Below are 23,619 nucleotides of genomic sequence, written 5' to 3'. Positions count from 1 at the left end.
ATTTCCAGCCCATATGTTAATATAGGGATTATTTTTGCGTCAAACAGGGTAATGGCCGTCTTGAGAGATAGTCTGTTTAGATTCTTGATGTCAAATATCGCTTTCATAGCTGCCGCAGCACGTAGTCTAATATGAAGTCTAAAGGAGTTTGCTGTCGTCTGCATCGTCAAACCCAGATATTTAAAACTGTTCACGTCGTTTAATGTTTCTGCTTTGTACGTCACTTTGTCACTTGAGGATGTTCGTCCACCCTTCCTGAAGATCATGTAGACAGTCTTTTCGATGTTTACCTGCAATTCATTTATATCTGCCCACTTCTCCAGTGCATCCAGTGCTTTTTGTAGCTCTTTAACATCGTGTGATCCTAGAACCATATCATCGGCATATAAATACGTGGTTACTTCGTTTGTCACCTCTTTTATCGCTTGGACCACATCATAGGTAGCTACATTAAACAATAAAGGACTAAGAGGGTCACCCTGTAGAACGCCATTTGTCTGCGTGATCTCCCTCGATGAGGTTATATTGTCTGAGATGATAACAGTGTTATTTATCAACATGTTATGGATCAAAAGAGTGAGCGCCTTGTCCTCTACAAGATAATCTAGTTTCGACGATATGATGTTTCTATTAAGATTATCGAAGGCCTTGGAGAAATCTATGAACACAGTGTGAAATTTACCCTTTGGTAGCCGTAAGGTGTCATCAGTGGCAGCACTTCCACTGTTCAGAACTAACTAAAGGAGAATACGATATCGCAAAACGGAAGAACTGTAAACTAACCTGGCTATGCATAGAATGTAAATCAAAGATCAACATTGTGGACATAGAAAGGAGTGTGTTGAATAAGATATCAGAACATCTGCAAAAGTTGCTAAATGATCTGAAGATTAATATCACAAATGAAATAGGGAAGGAAATTCACAATGCGATCGGAAAAGAATTTGAAACACTTAGTAGATATACAGTTACAAAGTACAGAGAACCAGCGCTGAATGTGCCCAATAAGGTCAACCCGGTAGATATTGAGATGATACCGGACACAAATTCAAAAGAGATGACGTCACGTAAAAAATCTGAAGAAATGAAACGACATAAAGCAACGCGCACGGCCGATCATAACCTTAAACCAAAGAGGGCCTTGGAATTAACAAATGTGTCTACCCAAAGGATCCAGGGAAATATAGGTGGTAGAGAAGAACTCCCCCATTGCAGTAAAGATACCGCACCATTAATAAGATCCGAACAACAGTCTTCTGATAACGCAGAATGGGTCGAAGCCGTCAAAAACAGGCGGAGATCTTTTACAACATCAATAAAAACTCCAACCTTCATTGGAACAAAGCGGAATGATTTAGAAAATGAGAAAGTTAAAAAGAACATGGAACTTCGTGCGGCCCCCCGAAGAGCATGGCTCTACATAGGCAGATTGGACCAAAATACTTCAGTAGAGATGATAAAGAATCACTTGAAGAACTTGAAAGTAGAGGAGGTAATAGAATGTGAACAACTCCAAACAAAAGGAAAACTTAAATCATACAAAGTGGTTATCCCTCTCAACGACCTTGGAAAGGTCACCGATCCGGAACTCTGGCCAGAATACGCCGTAGTGAGAAGATATCGTCTTTTTCGACAACAGGGAAAAGAAGAAAAATATAACGCTCAATTTCCTCCTCTGGAATGTGGAAGGGCTTAAAAACACTATGACTTTAGCTACGGGAAACCTCATCGACAAGCAAGACATTATTATCATGACTGAAACATTCGCGACCACCGAAATCAACATACCTGGATTCTACTCAGAGCAAGTACTCGCCATACAAGGGCAACGAGGCAGACCCGTGAGTGGTATTGCCTGCTTCTTTAAACCCGTTGTTGGAAAACTGTCATGCACTTATAGAGATAAGAACATTATAATAATGGAATCCAACAAATTATCGGTAATAGGATTATATATCGACCCCTCCTCAGCAATGGAAGATGTATTATATATCCTCTTGACTGCTCTATCGAAGGTGAATCAAGAAAATAATACAATCATTGCTGGAGACTTAAATTGCAGGATAGACAACAATGAATATCGAGGTCATGAATTGCTTCAAACGTTGGAGGAAGAAGGATTCACCCTCGTCAACAGGAAATCTGACAAGACGTACTTTGCCCACAATGGAAGCAGTACAATTGATGTTCTATTCTTCAAAGGTGCTGGACTTAAACTAATTGATTATAAGGTATGCTACTCATCTCCAGAGTCAATATTAAAGAAGCACTGTCCAGTCTCAGCGATCTTTCATCTGAACGTTCTTCCCCACCCATGGAATGCACAAACCGCCATGAAGCCTATAGCCCGAAAGCTTAATGAGAACGTCCTCCTGCAAAGCACCGATAAAATCATGGACTTAAACCACAACATAATGGAACATGAATTGGATACTGCAGCTTCTGTTTTAGAAGACATCTTCAGATCCGCCTTCATCACAATAACTCCACGAAAATCCAAAAAGTGGTTCAATGAGACCTGCTATTTGGAAAGAAAACAAGTCCTGAAGGCTCTTCATGTGGCAAAAACAACACTGAATATAGAAGACTTAACTAACTACAGTCAGCTCAGAAGGAAATACAAAGAACTACTGAAGACTTCTAGAAACAAGTATATTGAACTTGAAGCAATGAAGATGGCAGACGAAGCCAAGAAGGACCCATTCACGGCATTAAAACCACGTAAAGTTCCAACAACTGGCAAATTAGACATGAATACATGGGAAAAGCACTTCTCACGCATCCTAAACCAACAAAGATCCGTAACAGCCTATCCAAGAAAATACGTTGAAGCAGACAGGGGAGGCATCACCCTATTCTCACAAAAAGAAGTCTCTGACACTATACTCAAACTAAAAGATGGAAAAGCACCGGGCCCTGATGGCATTTTCAGTGAACACATCAAAGCTTCAATAAATGTATTACTTCCATCCATAACGAATCTCATGAACCTCTGCTTGTTACTAGGAGACATCCCCAAAGCATGGAAAACCTCCACATTGAAGGTCTTATACAAAGGAAAGGGTAACTTGCTTGATCCAAATTCCTATAGAGGGATTGCTCTGGAGAATAATTTGATGAAGATACTCACCAAGCTAATAACCACTCGACTGACGGAAGAAATCGAAGCCAAACTTCCGGATGAGCAATTTGGATTTAGAAGAGGAAGAAGTACTCTACACGCAATAAGAAATCTACTGGACGATATACATGTAATTGGATTTTGATTGGGTTAATGCCACTTTCGACTTCAGCTAGTTTGACTCAGGAATGGGATATCGCAACGAACAGGGAAATAACAGTGCTGCTGTCGGCTGCACTGGAACCGCCCCCTTTCAAGAAGGTGAATTGACGCTTGTGAAAATTGCTTTTTAAGTGTTGTTGTTATGATTGCAGGTGTTAAATATTTTAAAAATATAATTAGTTCAAGTGACATTTATTAAAATGAACTGTTTAAGCATTTTACGCTAGCATAAATGTGAGTGACTTTCTCTCAAATGAATGGAGAGACCTTTGTTTTGTTTACAAGAAATAACATAACCTCTTCAGTTTCTCAGATATTTTCAAAGAGACAGCGGCAGGTTTGAACATCTTGACACTGCAGGTAATTTTGGATGAAGAAATTGTGTTTTATGTAGTGAGTGTGATTTCTGTGTTCAGTTCGTAGTAACTGTCGTGCATTTGTACCATTAATGGACAACTGTCAGTTCGTGTAGATGGATTAATGTACACGTGAGGTGAAGTCCTGCAGTTATTTTCATTGCTTAATTAATTAATTTGCCGAAATTTAAACGGATTTGTAATCATTATATGTTTCTAAAGTCAGTTCAAATTTCTGCATATCCTTTAGAATTTGTTAAAAGGAGCCATAATTGCTCGGCGAAGGAATCGTAATGCTCTACCTTGTGCTTTGGCAAGACATTGGGTGAGCAGCTTTCTGCTTGGGGCTTTGGTGGCTTCTGGACTCTTGTACTACACTCTTCTTGATCGCCATGGTAAGTTCTCAAGTTTCCTAATCAAGTCTATTTTGTTTTAATCTTCATACCGGTACTTAAAACATAGCATTAACAGTGTTATACAATGTTTGAATTGTTCCTAGCCAAAATGCCCCTACTCACCCAAGTTTATAAGATAGTAATCATGGCTGATGATGGGCAAATGGACTCTGCCATTGGTTGAAGGTTACGCCAGTGTAATGTCGTTCCCTTAATTCAAGTAAGCCAGAAGTTATGACCTTCTTACGCGATGAAAAGATCTAAGAGAATGAGGCAATGTAAAAGAATAAGCATATTAAATAAATAAGAATAATAATTGGCTGTCTTGAATTATGGGAGTGACTTTTCATAGGGTAGATTTTTAGGTGATGGCAGAGTCCATTTGTGCCCCGCCAGCCACGATTATATATGAACACACCAAAGAGAAATAAGAACATGTTGAAATAGTTGAGACGTAGCGATGCAGTAATTACGATTCTGAACACTGGAAAGCATAGATTGAGCCACTTATGATTTAATATTAATAAGAAATAGAGGCCTAAAGCCGCTTTGCGGCTTCTAATGTTTGCTTGTTCACAGACCAATGGCTTTGTCAAGAGGTTAGAAGCCACTTTGCTTCTTCACAGATCAATGGTTTTGTCACTAGCCGGACCTAACGAATCCAGACCAATGATTTTGTCACTAGCCAGACCTAACCTACCCAGACCAATCGCTTTGTCACTATCCATGCAATAATTATGGATCTGAACTCTGTAAAGCTTAGATTATGCCACTTATGATTTAATATTAATAAGAAATAGAGGCTATTTCCTTCCTATTCCTAGGCCTTTCCTGTACCCATTGTCGCCATAGGACCTGTCTGCGTCGGTGCGACATAAAGCAAAAAAAAAAAAGAGTGCAATGAGACATTGCTTCTAATTTGGATGGGCTTGCCATGAGAGTGGGAGGTATTATCACTGTAAGAGGTACAAATTTACATTTAAGTCAGGAGGTTGAAGTGTCCAAGTATTAACATGCATAGGTACGGGTCAGTTTCGTTTTATACACTGCAAGTTTTATTTATTCTTCTGTGATTCATTCAAGTGTTAAAATGCCAGAGATAAAGCTTTAGCTGTCCATTGAAGAAAAATATTTCACAATTCAGTAAATTCTACTGATGGTCAGATACATTTCTGATAAATACAGTATGTAAAGTGGAGGGGGAGAGATAAAAGATTTACCATTCAACAACATGTGAGTTGTGACAAAGATGAGGTATCCAGATATCACTAGATGACATAGATTCTCAGTTGTTTTGCTCGTCAGAACTACTGTAAGTTTTCAGAAAGGACTGAAATATTATTTTCTCAGGTGTTTCTGTAGTCTATTATTATTATTATTATTTGATGATGCTTGTTAATTAAAGGTAATGTGGATAATCAATCAATCAATCAATCAATACTGATCTCCTTTTAAGGCAGTCGCCCAGGTGGCAGATTCCTTACCTGTTGCTTTCCTAGCCTTTTCTTCAATGATTGCAAAGAAATTGGAAATTTATTGAACGTCTCCCTTGGTAAGTTATTCAAATCCCTAACTCCTCATCCTAAAAACGAATATTTGCCCCAATTTGTCCTCTTGAATTCCAGCTTTATCTTCGTACTGTGATCTTTCTACTTTTAACGACACCAGTCAAACGTTTTGTCTACTGATGTTATTCCATGCTATCTCTCCACTGACAGCTCGGAACATACCATTTATAATACCAATATAGTTGGTCCATTATTGCACATTATAAATTTTCCGCCACTTAGTCGAGCAGCTCGACTCCTTTCTCCCAAGTCTTCTCAGCCCAAACTTTGCAACATTTTTGTAACGCTACCCTTTTGTCGGAAATCACCCAGAACAAATCGAGCTGCTTTTCTTTGGATTTTTTCCAGTTCTTGAATCAAGTAATCCTGATGAGGGTCCCATACACTGGATCTATACTCTACTTGGGGTCTTACCAGAGACTTATATGCCCTCTCCTTTACATTTTTACTACAACACCCAAATACCGTCATAACCACATGTAGAGATCTGTACCCTTTATTTACAATCATATTTATGTGATTACCCCTATGAAGATCTTTACCCGAGCTCGATAGCTGCAGTCGCTTAAGTGCAGCCAGTATCCAGTATTCGGGAGATCGTGGGTTCGAACCCCACTGTTGGCAGCCCCGAAGATGGTTTTCTGTGGTTTCCCATTTTCACTCCAGGCAAATGCTGGGGCTGTACCTTAATTAAGGCCACGGCCGCTTCCTTCCCACTCCTAGCCCCTTCCTCCCTCATCGTCGCCGTAAGACCTATCCGTGTCAGTGCGACGTAAAAAATTTTTTTTCCTTAACACCTAAGTACTTACAATGATCCCCAAAAGGAACTTTCACTCCATGAATGCAGTAATTAAAACTGAGAGGTTTTTTCCTATTTGCGAAACTCACAACCTGACTCTTTACCCCGTTTATCACCATACCATTGCCCACCGTCCATCTCACAATACTATCGAGGTCACCCTGCAGCCGCTCACAATCTTGTGACTTATTTATTACTCTATGGAGAATAACATCATCTGCAAACAGCTGTATCTCTGATTCCACTTCTTTACTCATATCATTGCTATATATAAGAAAACGTAGAGGTCCAATATTACTGCCCTGAGGAATTTCCCTCTTAATTACTACATGGTCAGATAAAGATTCGGCTACTCTAATTCTCTGAGTTCTATTTTCGAGTAATATAGTCACCCATTCAGTCACTCTTTTGTCTAGTCCAATTGCACTAATTTTTGCCAATAGTCTCCCATGATCTTCACTATCAAATGCCTTAGGTAGGTGAATCATAATACAGTCCATTTTACCTTCTGAATCCAAGATATCTGCTGTATCTTGCTGGAATCCTACAAGTTGAGCTTCATTGGAATAACATTTCCTAAACCTGAACTGCCTTCTATCGAACCAGTTATTAATTTTGCAAACATGTCTAATATACTCAGAAAGAATGCTTTCCCAAAGCTTACATGCAATGCATGTCAAACTGACTGGCCTGTAATTTTTAGCTTTATATCTATCACCCTTTCCTTTATACACAGGGGCTACTATAGCAACTCTCCATTCATTTGGTATAGCTCCTTCATGCAAACAATAATCAAATAAGTGCTTCAGATATGGTATAGCAAAACCTCTATTATACGTTCCTTAAAACTACGTTTTCCTGTATTATTCATTCAAATTAAGTGGTCCCGCGAGCATCCTAATTAAATCACGTTGTGAAAATCCTGCATTATCTGTTCCTCGAAGAAACGATTTCCCAGATCAACCGTCCAGAAATGTCAGTCCTATCAACGCTAAATCCTCGATCACGCGTGTTTCAAGAAACTGTATCTCACGAAAGGATGGCTACGGCGTACTTGCGGATCTTTATGTTAACGTCCCGTCATTGCGGAAATTTGAGGAAGTATTGTACTGGAAAAGCGATCGGCGGTGAACTTGTATAAGGGACCATCTTAGCATCGCATTCGGGTGGTATTGTTTAGAGAATCCTCGGTAAAAATAAAGCAGAGAGTATCCACAACGATTGGAAGGAGACAGAGCGCAATTTGACAGCTCTAATTGAAGATGGAACGAATTTCGTCAAATGTTCGTACTTGCGAAACAAGTTTTCGGCACTTCCCTCGTGGCACTGTATAGTCACTGGGCTTTTAGGCAGGAATCAAAATTGCTCCTTGACACAAATTTATTATTTAAATATTATCGCTTACGATTATGTTATCGAGACCAGAAGAGTTGTTACACCTTACAATACATAAAGCCTTGGGAAGTTTTGGGATTGCCTATTACTGTTTTGGTCCTAATATATGACTGGGAATTTCACGTTTTTGTGTTTAAATGTTATAAAAACCGCAGTCGTTTTATTTGCGCACGTTACATTTAAAAACTTTGTATCATTTCGCACTCGTACCGACTTGTACAGCGAGTGCGCTTTCCAACTGAACTCAAGGTCGCGAATAACCGTAATTTCGGAAGTGTTAATGATATTTTTTCTCTTTCCAATTTGATTGTGATTTAAAAAAAAGAATTATATTTGTTCATGGCATCGACCTCTACAGATCTTCTGCCACTACTTTCACCATATGATAGGAACCTGCATGTAAGTGTAATTGCGGAAGTGTGAAGTGTTGAATGTGAGGAAAAGAACATTAAGGACGACACAGACACCCAGTCCCCAGGCCAGGGATATTAATCATGTACAATTAAAAAACCCTGACCCGGCCGGGAATCAAATCTGGGGCCTCCAGGTGACAGGCGGATGCGTTGCCCCCTACACCGCGGGGCCGGACTTGATTGTGATTAGTTACGGGCAGAATTGAATATAATGCATTCGAGAACTTGAGAATCGATACTTGCCTTTGAAACCATATTCTCGAGTTCAATATAACCTGTAAAAGTCGATGTACGTCTAATTTAGGCCTACATGGTACATGTTTTCCATAAACGAACAGTTTACCGGTGACCAAATTATAATGAAAGGTAGAGAAAAGGAATTTTTCCATCATGTTGGGTGCTTTTATACCTAATGTGTTTTATTTTATTAGATTAGAGAATTAGAAAGTACTTATGGTCGATTGTTGTTTGGCGTGGCATTACGGGTATTAGATTTTTTGAAGAGTTCGGCTGATCAAAATTGCTGAACTGAAAGAGGTTTTCAGAGGAAACCGACGATGTTTCTCCGGTAAAACTGAATGTAAAGTTTCAAGATTTTTAAATCGCGTACCGGTAATTCATGTTTGAGGCCGGCTCCGTGGTCTAATTTGCCTGCTTCTCACCCGGAGGGTCCGGGTACAATTCCCAGCCAGATCGGGCATTTTTACCTGGATATGACGGTTGAGGGCTGGTTCCAGGTTCACTCATTCTATGATTACTTTTTTTTTTAAATGATATTTGTTCGTGGCGTCGACCCCTGTGGATCTTTTGCCACTACTTGCACCATATGATATGAAGCTGCGTGTAATTGGAATTGTGAAAGTGTAGAGTGTTGAATGTGAGGAAAGGAACATTAAGGACGACACAAACACCCAGTCCCCAGGCCAGGGATATTAATCATTTACAATTAAAAACCCCTGACCCGGCCGGGAATCGAACCCGGCAAACTGCCCCCTACACTGCGGGAACAGACACAGTTAGCTTTAATTGAGCAGCTATTTAATGGTGAGATGGTGACTCCGGTCTAGAGAGCCAGGAATAACGGCCGAAAGGATTCGTCATACTGACCATGTGTCACCTCGTAATCTGCATGCCTTTGGACCAAGCAATGGTCGCTTGGTAGGCAGAAGGCCCATTGGGCCTGTAGCTTGGTTTGGTTTAGGGGTTTTGTAAGATTATAAGTATACATATTTCATTTTTTTGATGTTTAGTCAAATTGCTGATGGTTCATTTGTTCTTGGATTTTCAATTATCCATGTTGTACGTTTTTCTCCATGGTCCCTCCAAAAACAGAAAATCAAGATTCCACTGTACTATATCCCAACCCATTGTCTTTAGTATATCTCCCGAAACCTTATCAATTCCAGCTGCTTTTCTAGTTTTTAACATTTGTATCCTACTGTAAATGCCATTGTTATCATAGGTAAATTTGAATACTTCTTTAGCATTAGTAACCTCCTCTGTCTGGACATTATCCTTGTAACCAACAATCTTTACACACTGCTGACTGAATACTTCTCCCTTTTGAAGATCCTCACATACATAGTCCCCTTGTTCATTAATTATTCCTGGAATGTCCTTCTTGGAACCTGTTTCTGCCTTAAAGTACTTAAACATACCCTTCCATTTTTCTCTAAAATTTGTATGACCGCCAGTTATGCTTGCCGTCATGTTATCCTTAACTGACTTCTTTGCTAGATTCAATTTCCTACTAAGTTTCTTCAATTTCTCGTTATTTCCACAGCCATTTCTAATTCTATTTCTTTCCAACCTGCAGTCCGGCTCCATGGGTAAATGGTTAGGGTGCTGGCCTTTGGTCACAGGGGTCCCGGGTTCGATTCCCGGCAGGGTCGGGGATTTTAACCATCATTGGTTAATTTCGCTGGCACGGGGGCTGGGTGTATGTGTCGTCTTCATCATCATCATCATCATCATCATCATCATCATCATTTCAACCCCATCATGACGCGCAGGTCACCTACGGATGTCAAATCAAAAGACCTGCACCTGGCAAGCCGAACATGTCCTCGGACACTCCTGGCACTAAAAGCCATTCGCCATTTCATTTTCAACCTGCACCTCCTTCTCAGTCTCTTTACTTCTCTGTTATAATATAGTGGATCTTTACCATTCCTTAAAGCGTGATTTAGAACTTATTGTTAGGTGATGTAGATGTAGATAGGCTAGATAATATTAATCATTAAAAATAACAATTATAATCTGTTAACCCGAAGAAAACGCAAGCAATCATAATAGGACAATCTAGACTTTTAAACACGCTAAACATCATACAACAGCCTAATCTCATGCTCTGTGGTGAAGCTATACCTTTTCAGAAGTCTGTAAAAAATCTAGGTGTTGTCATGAATGACACATTAAACTGGAATGACCATATAACAAGAGTCTGCAGAAAAGTATATGCATCTCTTCACCCCCTAAAAATGAAACAATTCATTCTTCCACACAGCATGAAAATAAAACTTATTCAAACCCTAGTTCCTTTCCTCTACTCCATTCCCTCACCCCTCACCAACAGCGCGTGGCAACCCATCCAACTCCTGACCACGCCCAATGTTGCTTAACTTCGGAGATCTCATGGGATCCGGTGTTTCAACGCGGCTACGGCCGTTGGCGCAACTTGTAGGGAATAATTTAATTTTTGATTTAATACTACTTTAATGAACCAGACCTGGGCAACTGGAGTGGGACATTGATGATGATGATGATGATGATGATGATTACTTTAATGCAGAGGATTTATAGCCTGTTAAAGCAGGCTTGTACCATTGATTTCAGTTTTGTACTTGACCTAGTCCTCCTGCACTACCATTATGAATTATAGCGAATAAAAAAAAAGTTTGTCTGGATGGTGATGATAATCTTCAGAATTAATTTTTGACTTTCTTTGAAGACCTTTACATTGCACTATAGAAGAAAAACTTTTCTCAGCAAAATATCAAGAAGTTAGGTAATCTGTCCCATTTTATGGTACATGTTATGGAAAACCTTATAAGTTAAATAAGGAGTAAACAGTAATAAAATAATTTTGAAATTCATTTAAAAAAGAGGATACCAGTACCTAAGTTAATACTGCAGTTTCTGGCAACTGGCTTCAAAGTAAAATCAACTAATGAATACGTGAATGAATGTAGCTTAAAATCAAACTTATAAACTAATGAATATGAGGCATAAAGAAAATGACTGAATGTTACAATCTCTACTCCCTAAAAACCGTGTTACTATCTCTGTCAGAGCCAATTTTAATAGTAATATAATATAAAAAATATAAATGTAATAAAAAGAGAAAAGTGAGAAGATTATATTGATAATTTAATTTTTAAAAAAATTAGAATGGTGGAGAAAATATTATTCTGTTCAAACTTAATTGTCAACATTTGTATGTGAAGGAATTCTTGTGGTGATATTTAATCTAGTGTTGCAGAATGTGTTCTAAATTGTATGTGTATCATGTATATACCAACCAGAAACTAAGTGTATTCTTTTGTACCATTTTCCTGCTATTATGCTGTAGATATTAACTTATGTGAAGGAGTTTGTATTTAGTTGATGGTAACAACATGTTGGGCTTCACGGGACGTGAGGCCCGGCTGGCGGGGCGAGTTCGTGAAATGGAAGAGCAAAACCAGCTCTTGCGCCGTCAGCTGAGCATATCCCAGAGCCACCTAGTAGCAGCCATGCGAACCAGTAATCACACACCCACACAGGCAGTGGCACATCCAACTCATGAACATTCAAACCGTTGCCCAAACCAGGTAGATTGCTTAGCTACATAATAAAGTTGAAATAGTTTTTCATATTATTTTATGGAATATGTATTACTGCTCTGTTATCTTCTTAAATTTCCATTAACTTTTCCATTTATTTCCTTGCTATCATGCCTAATATTTAATGTAAACTTTAGTTCATGATTATTAATTCCAATTTTTGTGATATGATACATAATAGGAATTTGATATGTGCATTCTTGGCTTTACATACATTTTGACCATGTGTGAGTTTGACTTGTGTTTCATCCGTATTATGTAATTAAGTGGAAGTCAAAGTGTTACAATGTATAAAGGTAAGGTATAGAAATGAAAATAGATTTGAATAAATTAGGTACTTCCAGGCATCCTAAACACTTAGAACTTGGTACTAGAGAACCTGATATCACCAACATCCCTAGGAAATTTCCCAAAACTCTCTAATGGGGCTGAAGCTGGGGTGGTTAAAAATTAGGCCTCGTGATCCAAACAGTGTATATATATATATATATATATATATATATATATATATATGTGCAAGCATACACAATCGTTCAAGCTTATAGTTTTTAATTGTTTAAAAGTTTCCTGAAAGTTCAGATCAATTTTCAACATTAATCCCAAGAAAGGGTTGAGGATTTTTTTTTTAGATTTTAATAAGATAATGTATATTAATAAATAAATAGTTGATGTAAAAAAAAAAAAAAAAAAAAAAAAAAAAGATACCAGTACCTAAGTTAATACTGCAGTATCTGGTAATTAGCTTCAGAGTAAAACTTAACTAATGAATACGTGAATGAACATAGCTTAATATAAAACTTATAAACTAATGAATATGAGGCATAAAGAAAATTATTAATGTTACAATCCCTACTTCCTAAAAACCGTGTTACTATCTTATTCTTCAGAGCCAATTTTGATAGTAATATCAAATCAATCAATCAATCAATCAATCAATCAATCAATCAATCAATCAATCAATCAATCAATCAATCAATCAATCAATCAATCAGTCAGTCGGTCGGTCGGTCCTGATCTGCATTTAGGGCAGTTGCCCAGGTGGCAGATTCCCTATCTGTTGTTTTCCTGGCCTTTTCTTAAATGATTTCAAAGAAATTGGAAATTTATCGAACATCTCTCTTGGTAAGTTATTCCAATTCCTAACTCCCCTTCCTGTAAATGAATATTTGCCCCAATTTGTCCTCTTGAATTCCAACTTTATCTTCATATTGTGATCTTTCCTACTTTTAAAGATGTCACTCAAACTTATTCGTCTATTAATGTCATTCCACACCATCTCTTCGCTGACAGCTCAGAACATACCACTTATCACTCTCATTTTTGATCGGTATTGAAAATAGCAATCTCACTTAGTTTACAAAAGAGTACATTTATTGTTCCACCTATTCAATACAATCAGTACCATGTCACGTGGTTAATTAGACATAGACAATCTGAATATTATGGGGACATGTTTCGCCCTTCTTATTGGGCATCAGCCATATTAATTTAATCTTAAAACAAACATTGTTTAAAGGACAATGACATTTATAATTTGTAAAAGTTAAACTGTGATTTCTTATGATATTAACTTTACAGAATAGTGGTTATAAAATATGGTGTTGGGACATACAACACATGCTAAAATTATTGTAAAGTTATTTAAAATCTTGTCAATAGAAAATTTGTGTCAATATAAAGTTCTAAAAATGGCACATGTCTGGTACTGAAGTGGATCCTCTTCGTTATAAAAGTCGGCATATATTCACTGGGGCAGTTGCCAACGTAAGTTTCCAATAGACTAAAATGGTTGAAAACTTGAGGGTGAATTTTGTTTATATTTTGCGTTCCAACAATAAAAGATTGGTTAAGAAAAAAAGCGAATGTTATGATGTTATCCTTGTTAAGTTGATTGGTCTAAAATATTATCTGATATAACCGTTGCAAACAGACATTAGTGTGCTAGTTGAGGCTGCTTTGAGATGAGTTCTCCTTCTCAAGACGCCGTCTCCGAGCGGAGGTTGGCGATCCACGTAACTAGCTCTGATCTTGACAGCGCAGAATGGAATGCCATTTCTGAAGTACAGCAGTGCCATCTTCGAAGGTCTTTCAGCCATGAATTTCTTCTTCTCCCAACAGATCTCTTCCCATGTATCTTCCCTTCGATAATAAGCTGTAATAACTGATACCTCTCACCTCTCATGATATGTCCTAGGTATTGCGTTTTCCTCTGTTTTATGATGAGCAGTAGTTCTTTTTGCTCGGCATTTGAGATTTTCATTACCCAGGATATCCGCAAGAGACGGCGATACAGGAACATTTCGAAGGCATCAATACGTTTTTCTATGATTGGATCCAGAGTCCAGCTTTCACATCCATATAGGAGAACAGAAAATATATAGCAGCAGATCATATGAATTCGTAGTTGGAGACTGAGATCTGACCTCACAAAGAATTTCTTCATGGTAATGAATTGTTTCCTGTCCTGCTTAATTGTAGATATTATCTCCCGTTTGGAGTTACATTGGTCATCTAAGATGGTACCCAGATATTTGAGAGAAGACACTTGCTCGACTATTTTATCTTTTATTGTGAGATTTGTCTGAATTGTCTTCTTAGAGAACACCATCAGTTTCGTTTTTGAGGGGTTAACATATAATCCAAACTCTTCACTGTGCTGAACTAAGGAGTTTATCATGCACTGAAGGGCAGGCATGTCATCACCTATGACAACGGTATCATCTGCATATCTGATGTTGTTGATGATTTTCCCGTTAATTTTGATCCCACCATAGTCTTCCAGTGTTTCTTTAAAGATTGCCTCTGAGTAAATGCTAAACAACAGACGTGACAGTACACAACCCTGGCGGACGCCCTTCGGATCGAAGCAGTTTCTGAAGTTCCTTGATCAGTTTTGACATTTGCAAACTGATTCCAGTACAGGTTACTGATTATACGTAAGTCACCGAAGTCAATACCTGTTGATCTCAGAATCTCTTATCAGCTTATTGTGCCTGACACAATCAAAAACTTTTTTATAGTCTATAAAATAGGCATAGACATCAACATTCATATCTCTGTACCTCTGTAACAACACATTTAACATCTAATATTGTGCATTGAACTGGACATTGTGTGATTTTTCAACAATATCAACTATCATTTACTTTCTGGACCTCAAAATGGGATAGGTCTCCCTTTGAGGTAGTGGTGTTTTGTGCATTTGAAAGCACCTTACAATGCTTAGTTCACATGTGCAGTATTAGCTGCTAATGAAAAACTTAGTTCACTGGAAGAGGATGGGAACATTCCTCTCAATGATTTTAAAAGCTTCTGCTTTTGTATTGGAAGGTACAGAAGACAGGAGTTATTTCACGAAGTGGTCATCATCAGAGTTCACAAAATGACCATGGCAAATTTTTGACTTGTACCATGAGCAGCAAATGCAGAAGAAATTCTTGGACGACTGGAAAAAAAAAAAAAAACCTCTGTACAGGCCATGAAGGCCCTTGGAGGATTGGAAGGTAAAGGCTTCCACCATTGTTAACCGTGGCACGTGATGGGGTAGAGTGGTTAGCTCTACGCCCGGCCGCCTTTGCCCCCAGGAATTAACCTGGTACTCATTTTTGGTGTAGGCTGAGTGAACCTCAGGGCCATATACACCTCCAGAAGTGGAAATCTTGTTTCTTAAATTTTAAGACTTCCTGACTGGGATTCGAACCCACGTCCTTCCGGGCGAACCGAGCACGCCTTTACCTCCTCGGCCAGGCAGCCCCTACACAAAAGTTCACTCCATGTAAATCAAAATTGAACTCTGTGGTAAACCATTTAAAATGAACATATGTATATAGCTGGTGATTCAACATGTGATTTTCAAGATAACATGTGATTTGTACATACATGCAATCAGTACCGTGACTCCATCTTAATTTGTTGCTCGTGGTGCAAGTTGCTTTGATAATTTTATAAACTCAGATGGTGATCACTTTGGGAAAAGTAACTCCCGTCTCCTATAAACCATCTTCCTATTCTGAGGTAGATGCTTTTCGCTCCACTCAAAGGCCAACTTTCATCATTCTCCTGTAGACAAGTTTTCTATTAACATCTAATATTGTGCATGTGAACTAGACATTGTGTGATTTTTCAACAATGTCAGCTATCATTTACTTTCTGGACCTCAAAATGGGATAGGTTCTTCATCAGATACTACATTAAAGTATAGGTGTCAGGGCTTATATCACAAGATTAACAGATGTGTAAAACTACTTGCTTGCTAGCTTTTTCTTCTTAAATGAATCAACATCAACATATACCTGATGATTAATATAGTTATTCATTACCATTGTCATAATTTGATTATTACTGTTTGCTAAATAATAATGCTGTTTTTCTTACTAATAAAGCTTCTATGGGCACATGAGCCACCTGAAACCCTGCAGGCTCACCAACAGAATCCTCACAGTGACAAGTAGGGGAAAGGCTTCCAAGATCAAGTGGATCGTCTCAGTAAAATAAGACCTAGAGGAACTACAGATCCCATTAGAGACCATAGAGAACTGATCTCAGTACCAACAGGCCATCCTCACATTGTCCCTCACAAGCAAAAAGAGTACAGGGACCACCAGACCTAAGTGGGCAGCCAGAAAATGAAAGCATACTGGGCCAAGAAAAAGCAGAAGACCTTAGCTAAGAGTTAAGTCAAGCCCCATGGTCCGTAATAGGCCCAAAAAAAAAATAAAATAAAATAAAAAAATAAGCAACTTCATAAAATTGAAAGGTTGCTTGCTTATTTCCTAAGCCAATTTCAATATTATTCTCAGTTTTGATTTGTATATATTGGCATTTAATTTGATTAAATTTTTAGCAGTTTTCTTCACATCTGCTTTCTTTGTTTAGGGAAATTTTTAATGGTGTGAATGTTTATTGTTGCTGTTGTATTTTTAAAATGTGTTGCAATATGTACTTTTTATTTATTAGGAAGCTGATGTACCCAAGTGTGAAGTGGTACATGTGGCCATTGTTTGTGCTGGCTACAACTCTAGTCGTTCTGTGGTCACCCTCATCAAGTCCATCCTTTTCTACAGCAAAAATCCTCTACATTTCCACCTCATAGCAGATTCTGTTGCTCAGGTCATCCTTCAGACACTATTTTACACATGGAGTGTCCCACAGGGTGAGTCAGTCAAATATTATGTGGAGCTTTATGTAATTATCTTTAACATTTTGATAACATATGCAGTTTATTTTATACAGTACAGTAATTTGCATTGTGTTATGAATAGCAACATTTCTCCAAAATCTTCCCATAGTTTGAATTCTTACCCTCAAAGTGGTTGGTTTTTTGAGTGCAGCAGAACAGAGTGTTCTTATATTTCTATTCTAGTGGCTGTGCCCATGTTGACCAATTTTGTGAATCCAAGTGATTGTGTCCTTTAAGTTTAGTAAAAACATAACTGAGTGGAACAGAAATGTGTACTAGTTTTAGCTGTTGCAGTGAAATGGATTTGAATACTTTGACTGTCAGAGGTTAGATTGGAGGTGCTCAGCATGGTGTCCGTTGAGGCTAGCCCATTGCAGCTGGGCTGACGTGATGTAAATGCGGGCAGTTTACATAGCAAGCATAGTGAAGCGAGAGAGAGCGAACACACTTTGCAGAGAGGGGAACTGTGACGTTCAATTGTCATTACAAAGCTCTCCTTCACTAGTCAGCGAAATGCTGAATGGGGTACAGTATTTAAGGAAAAGAACCACAAAATCGCAAGAAAACTGACCTTTTCAAGATATTCTGGTTTGTTTTATACTGCACTTGATATAAACAGTCAGTTTTATTTTCTTGTATTTATACATTCAAAGAAAACTTACACGTAATTTTTGTGTTTCAATTTACAAAGATACAGGGTTTAAGCGCACAAGCTACAATTTACAATTCTTTGGATGGGAATGACAGTAATTCCATTTCTTAAAAAGCAACATTCCTGTTATTCATCCATCAAAAAGTAATACACTATGTGATCAAAAGTATCCGGACAACTGGCTGAACGTGACATACTAGTTCGTGGCGCCCTCCATCGGTAATGCTGGAATTCAATATGGTGTTGGCCTTGATGACACCTTCCACTCTTGCAGGCATACATTCAATCAGGTGCTGGAAGGTTGCCTGGGGAATGGCAGCCCATTCTTCACGGAGTGCTGCACTGAGGAGAGGTAGCGATGTCGGTCGGTGAGACCTGGCACGAAGTCGCCGTTCCAAAATATCCTAAAGGTGTTCTATAGGATTCAGGTTGGGACTCTGTGCAGGCCAGTCCATTACAGGGATGTTATTGTCGTGTAACCACTCCGCCACAGGCCGTGCATTATGAACAGGTGCTCGATCGTGTTGAAAGATGCAGTCGCCATCCCCGAAGTGCTCTTCAACAGTGTGAAGCAAGAAGGTGCTTAAAACATCAATGTAGGCCTGTGCTGTGATAGTGCCACACAAAACAACAAGGGGTGCAAGCCCCCTCCATAAAAAGCACGACCACACCATAACACCACCACCTCCGAATTTTACTGTTGGCACTACACACGCTGGCAGATGCCGTTCACCGGGCATTCACCATTCCTGTGTGATGGTCCGGATAGATGCCTGCCTATTACACTTGATGACCCTCTTCAACGGTCGGCGGTCTCTGTCAGTCAACAGATGAGGTCGGTCTGTACGCTTTCATGCTGTACGTGTCCCTTCACATTTCCACTTCACTATCACATCAGAAACAGTGGATGTTTAGGAGTGTGGAAATCTCGCGTACAGACTTCTGACACAAGTGACACCCAATCACCTGACCACGTTCGAAGTCCGTGAGTTCTGTGGAGCCCCCCATTCCGCTCTCTCACGATGTCAAATGACTACTGAGGTTGCTGCTACGGAGTACCTGGTAGTAGGTGGCAGCACAATGCACCCAAGATACTTTTGATCACATAGTGTATATTTACATAATTCAAAAATTTACTGCTTGATTTTGCTCCATGTTGAAGTGTTGTTTGAATTTGAAAATAATATTTAAACCTTACCTGGCATCCAATGATAATAGGATTTTACCGAGCTCGATAGCTGCAGTCGCTTAAGTGAGGCCAGTATCCAGTATTCGGGAGATAGTAGGTTCGAACCCCACTGTCGGCAGCCCTGAAAATGGTTTTCCATGGTTTCCCATTTTCACATCAGGCAAATGCTGGGGCTGTACCTTAATTAGGGCCACGGCCGCTTCCTTCCCACTCCTAGCCCTTGCCTGTCGCATCGTCGCCATAAGACCTATCTATGTCGGTGCGACGTAAAGCAACTAGAAAAAAAAAATAGGATTTTATCGTAAGTGAGGACATAGATATTTACTATCCAAGATTAAAGTACAACAATAATGTAAATGTATCTACTAAATAGATGGTATGCCTTCAGATAAATAACCTAACTGATGTTATTCCCAGTAAGCATGATTGGATTGTTGGTGAGTTTATCAGATAATTTAAACCCAAACAACCGCAAGCCACAGCTTGTCTACCATAACTCTGTATTATATTAAAAATGCTTCTAAAGCACCTCTAAAAATTTAATAGTAAAAATTGTAATTCATTACGTACATTACAAAAATATTTGAGGTTGTAGGTCTCTTTAATGTATCTAGTCAACCTACATAAACTGCAATGAACATAAATAACTTACTTCTTACAACATAAGTTGAAAATTACATGGATTTCTGCCTCCATTTCAAACTCGGACATCGCCCGCAGTGATCGAGAGTGACCGGGAGAACTTTGCCCAACCTTCATGGCCTGTGACCAAATGCACAGCGTGAGCACCTCTGGGTTAGGTGAAACCTTCTGGAAGATGATAATTCCAGTGCTAATGCTAAATATACACAGCTATTTTTGCTTGTCAGTCAATGATTATATTTTTCAAAAATATAGAAGGTGGAATGGTATTATTTGAATTTTATTAATATTAACTTTTGTTCTCAACTTACTTGCTTGGTAATAATGATTCTGCCCCTATCGTTATTTTAAAAGGAATATTTGTAAACTAATTTAGTTCACATGGTGGGCAAAGCCATGAAAACCTGTAGCTGTTTAGTTGAGTGCTTCCTTATACACTTGCAATCTCCTGGAATTATTCATTGAACAACTTATACTAAATAATTCTTATATACATAGTCTGAGGATATCTTTAAATATTTAAGGAGCATTAAGCCAAGTCTCAGAAAAAAGCTCTTTATACACCTAGCACAGGGTTTCTGTTCTTAACAAAATAAGAGCTTCTAGGTTTGTTCCAACACAATTCTGAATCGATTTTGAATTGTCTGCTCATGCGCAGTAACTTGACGGGCGTTCCAACATAAATGAGAATCGGTTCTGAATTCCCAGTTTGCTGTTCTGACATAATTCGAAACTGGTTCGTAATGGTTACGAACCGGTGAAAACGATTTTCGGTCTAGAGCGAGAACTAGACGTTCTGGTCATGCGCACTTAAAGGTTTGTCCCAATAAGAATTCGGAGCGCAATCTGCGCACTTGGATCTGCACTTCCTCTATAATCCTCATAGCCAAGATTACTCTACATTTCTTGAGATTTTGGAAAGTAAGGGAAATTAGTGATTTAGATGGTGACAGTGACCTCTATGAGGAAAGCGTAAGTGATGAGGATGAGTTAGATATGAAAGTACTGAGGAAAAAAAAGAATGAAAATTATTTAGGTAGATAACAGTTTAAGCTTTATAATTAGGTTAGGCCTAAAATATTGAAGCCGAGGTTATGAATCATGAAAGCTTTCATCTTCCACCATTCCAAAGGCCTTCATGGCCTGTATGGAGATGACTGTACTATAATACTGAATGTTTTAACTTGATTGCACAACGTTTTTTTTCACAAGATTTTAATCCTAATGTAAACATATCAGTATAGGTACCTCTGTCCAGACAAGTATTGCGATTTGCTGAGCTCCAATAGATGTCTCGTTTTTGGCCAGATTACGGTCATGCATCTGTGAGCTTGCATCGGAAGTTAGTGGGTTCGAACCCTCACTGTTGGCAGCCCTGAAGACTGTTGTCCATGGTCTCCCATTTTCACACCAGGCAAATGTTGTAACTTACTTTCATTAAGGCCACGGCTGGTACCGGTACCTTTAAAAAAAATAAAGAAATTCTGCCTTATGTAAATCCTTGCATGTAAACTTGCCTTGCTCATTAATGTTCCCTGGAATGTCCTTCCTGGAACCTGTTTATGGAGGTTCCACTAAGATATGATCTCAGATCGCTGGATTCAGAGTCTAGAGTGCTAACCTTTACACCATAGTTGCTTACCCAATCAACTATGCCTATGCCACTGCCTTCGTGATGTCCAGGCCGTATTGTAACTAGCGCGGGAAAGCAATCAGCTGATCGTTAGGGGGGAAGTTTAGCACATGAGTTAGTAGAGTTAAACACAGTTTTTCGCAGTTTTATTGAAACTTTTAACGATGGCTGCATGTTCACTCAGATATATGTGAGAATGAGTCGTCATCGACTGCATTATTAAGTGGAAAGTCGTTAATTAGTGAAGAAAACTTAGCGTGAGCGTGTATTTATGTGAAGCTATAGGTTAAGAAGATCGTTCTTCGGTGTTTTAATTTTGTAGTTTATTTGTGTAAAGTTATATTTATAGTGTAAAATTAATTGAGTTTCTGCATTCTGTGTTTTATTATTAACCACGAATTGTATATACTTGAATTAAGATGATCAGTGAGGGAAATCACCATGCCGTAGAGTTGCTGTGTGCCTGGCTGCAAAGCCAATTATAAACAACGAGAGTACACTCCGGTATTTGTGTTTCCTTTTGATGAAGAACTAGTTTAGTTATGGAAGAAGGCTATTCCCAGGGAGAATTTAATAGTTAATCAAAACACAGTTGTGTGTATCAAGCACTTTCCCCAAAACACAGTTGTGTGTATCAAGCACTTTCCTGAAAATCACAACCTGAGAGAAATAAGAGTGTCACGTCCAGATGGTGAGGTAAATTTTTTTATTATGTCATAATGTCCTGTATTTTTATGTAATCAGACCTATGGCTTATCTGAATTCGGTGTATTTGAAAATGCAAGTCTTATTTACGAGTATCACCGAGCTCGATAGCTGCAGTCGCTTAAGTGCGGCCAGTATCCAGTATTCGGGAGACAGTGGGTTCGAACCCCACTGTCGGCAGCCCTGAAGATGGTTTTCCGTGGTTCCCCATTTTCACGCCAGGCGAATGCTGGGGCTGTACCTTAATTAAGGCCATGGCCACTTCCTTCCCATTCCTAGACCTTTCCTGTCCTATCGTCGCCGTAAGACCTATCTGTGTCGGCGCGACGAGAAGCAAATAGCAACAACAAAAAAAGAGTATCAAACAGCAGTGTGATTTATGTAAATGTTATCTTCTGACAGATTCAGATCTTATATATGAATTATCTCCAGAAGTAAGATATCTGAATTTCCTAAATCGAGGGGGCTTAAAGTATCCATCAGACATGTCAATAGAACTTAGAATTGAGGTGTACAAAGTATTTTGTGTGTTAGTGTCAGATACATATGTACCCGATGCATTTACTGGACGAATTCAAAATGGCGCCTACGGAAGGTAGAGGCCAGCCAAGGCAAAGAAATGTACAATAAGATATCGATATTGATGTATGCTAGGAGGCCATGACTAACTTAAACCTACCACTACGAAGGCGGTGTACAATGGTGTAGAATCGATAGAATTGTTTTAAAAAAAATAAGAAGGATAAAACAGATTATTACAAAAACTGACTTGAAAAATTGACGTGGTGAGAACAAGACGTTCCGAACTTCGCACTCGAAAATAAGCGAGATTGGCAATATTTAGCGAGAAGTATTAAGCTGAGAAGAAGGAAATATTGAGCGAATTGAATAGATAAGCGTTAAAATACTGGAAAGAGGGAGTATAATCCTGAAGCTTTGAATAATACGTCCAGATACTTAGACGCAAAGCCGTTTGAAAATAGGAACTTGATTGAGACGTGAGAGCTCGAGGTTAAGCCACTCTTAGTGAAAATAATCGCAAGGAAAACCAAATAAAGAAGCAATCACCATAAAAATATATATATTCTACGCAGAACCATGAAGAGCTTATATTTTTCAGAATCATCGCATTTTGTCTACTGTGTTGCTGAACAGATGATGGCTTGCTAAATTGACATAGACCAACCTGGAGGGAGATGTCATCCTGGCCGTTAAAACCACCCGACCCGTGTGGAGGAAATCCTGCCCAGTTCCCGATCCAAGGACTTCGACCACACCGAGGAGCAACTAAGGCTCGAGATATTGAATGGCGAGCTAAGTAATAGTATTAAGTAATATAATTTCTTATGTGGAGTATTACCAGTATATACAGTAGATCTGAATAGCCTAAGCGTGAGATAATTAAGTGTGCTTGTGAATATAAGAAAGTGCAGTGTGAAATATTTAAGACGATATCTTGTTACGGAGTGGTAACGTGTTACTACATAATTTTATCCAAGGATGAAGGAATACGATTTAAAAATACGACATAGTGTAACAGCTGTTTCCAAAGAATCCCGGTTAGTTAGAAAGGTCCATGAGTGATG

The 23,619-nt window shown here is 38.8% G+C and overlaps 1 protein-coding gene across 1 annotated transcript in view; it reads left to right on the top strand.

Moving 5' to 3' along the window:
* The first annotated feature begins 3,412 nt into the window (after positions 1-3,412).
* LOC136867094 (xylosyl- and glucuronyltransferase LARGE1) overlaps positions 3,413-23,619 on the top strand; it is a 145,235-nt gene continuing 125,028 nt past the window's right edge. The window contains exons 1-4 of the mRNA XM_067144196.2: positions 3,413-3,643; positions 3,890-4,034; positions 11,813-12,021; positions 16,990-17,185. Coding sequence (XP_067000297.1) covers positions 11,827-12,021; positions 16,990-17,185 — 391 coding nt within the window. The 5' untranslated portion in view covers positions 3,413-3,643; positions 3,890-4,034; positions 11,813-11,826. The remainder of the gene's footprint in view (positions 3,644-3,889; positions 4,035-11,812; positions 12,022-16,989; positions 17,186-23,619) is intronic.

This window comes from Anabrus simplex, chromosome 3 (genome assembly GCF_040414725.1).
Source record: "Anabrus simplex isolate iqAnaSimp1 chromosome 3, ASM4041472v1, whole genome shotgun sequence".
Lineage (NCBI taxonomy): Eukaryota > Metazoa > Arthropoda > Insecta > Orthoptera > Tettigoniidae > Anabrus > Anabrus simplex.
The sequence above is the reverse complement of the archived record's forward strand: the minus strand, read 5'-3'. Positions and strand labels throughout refer to the sequence as shown.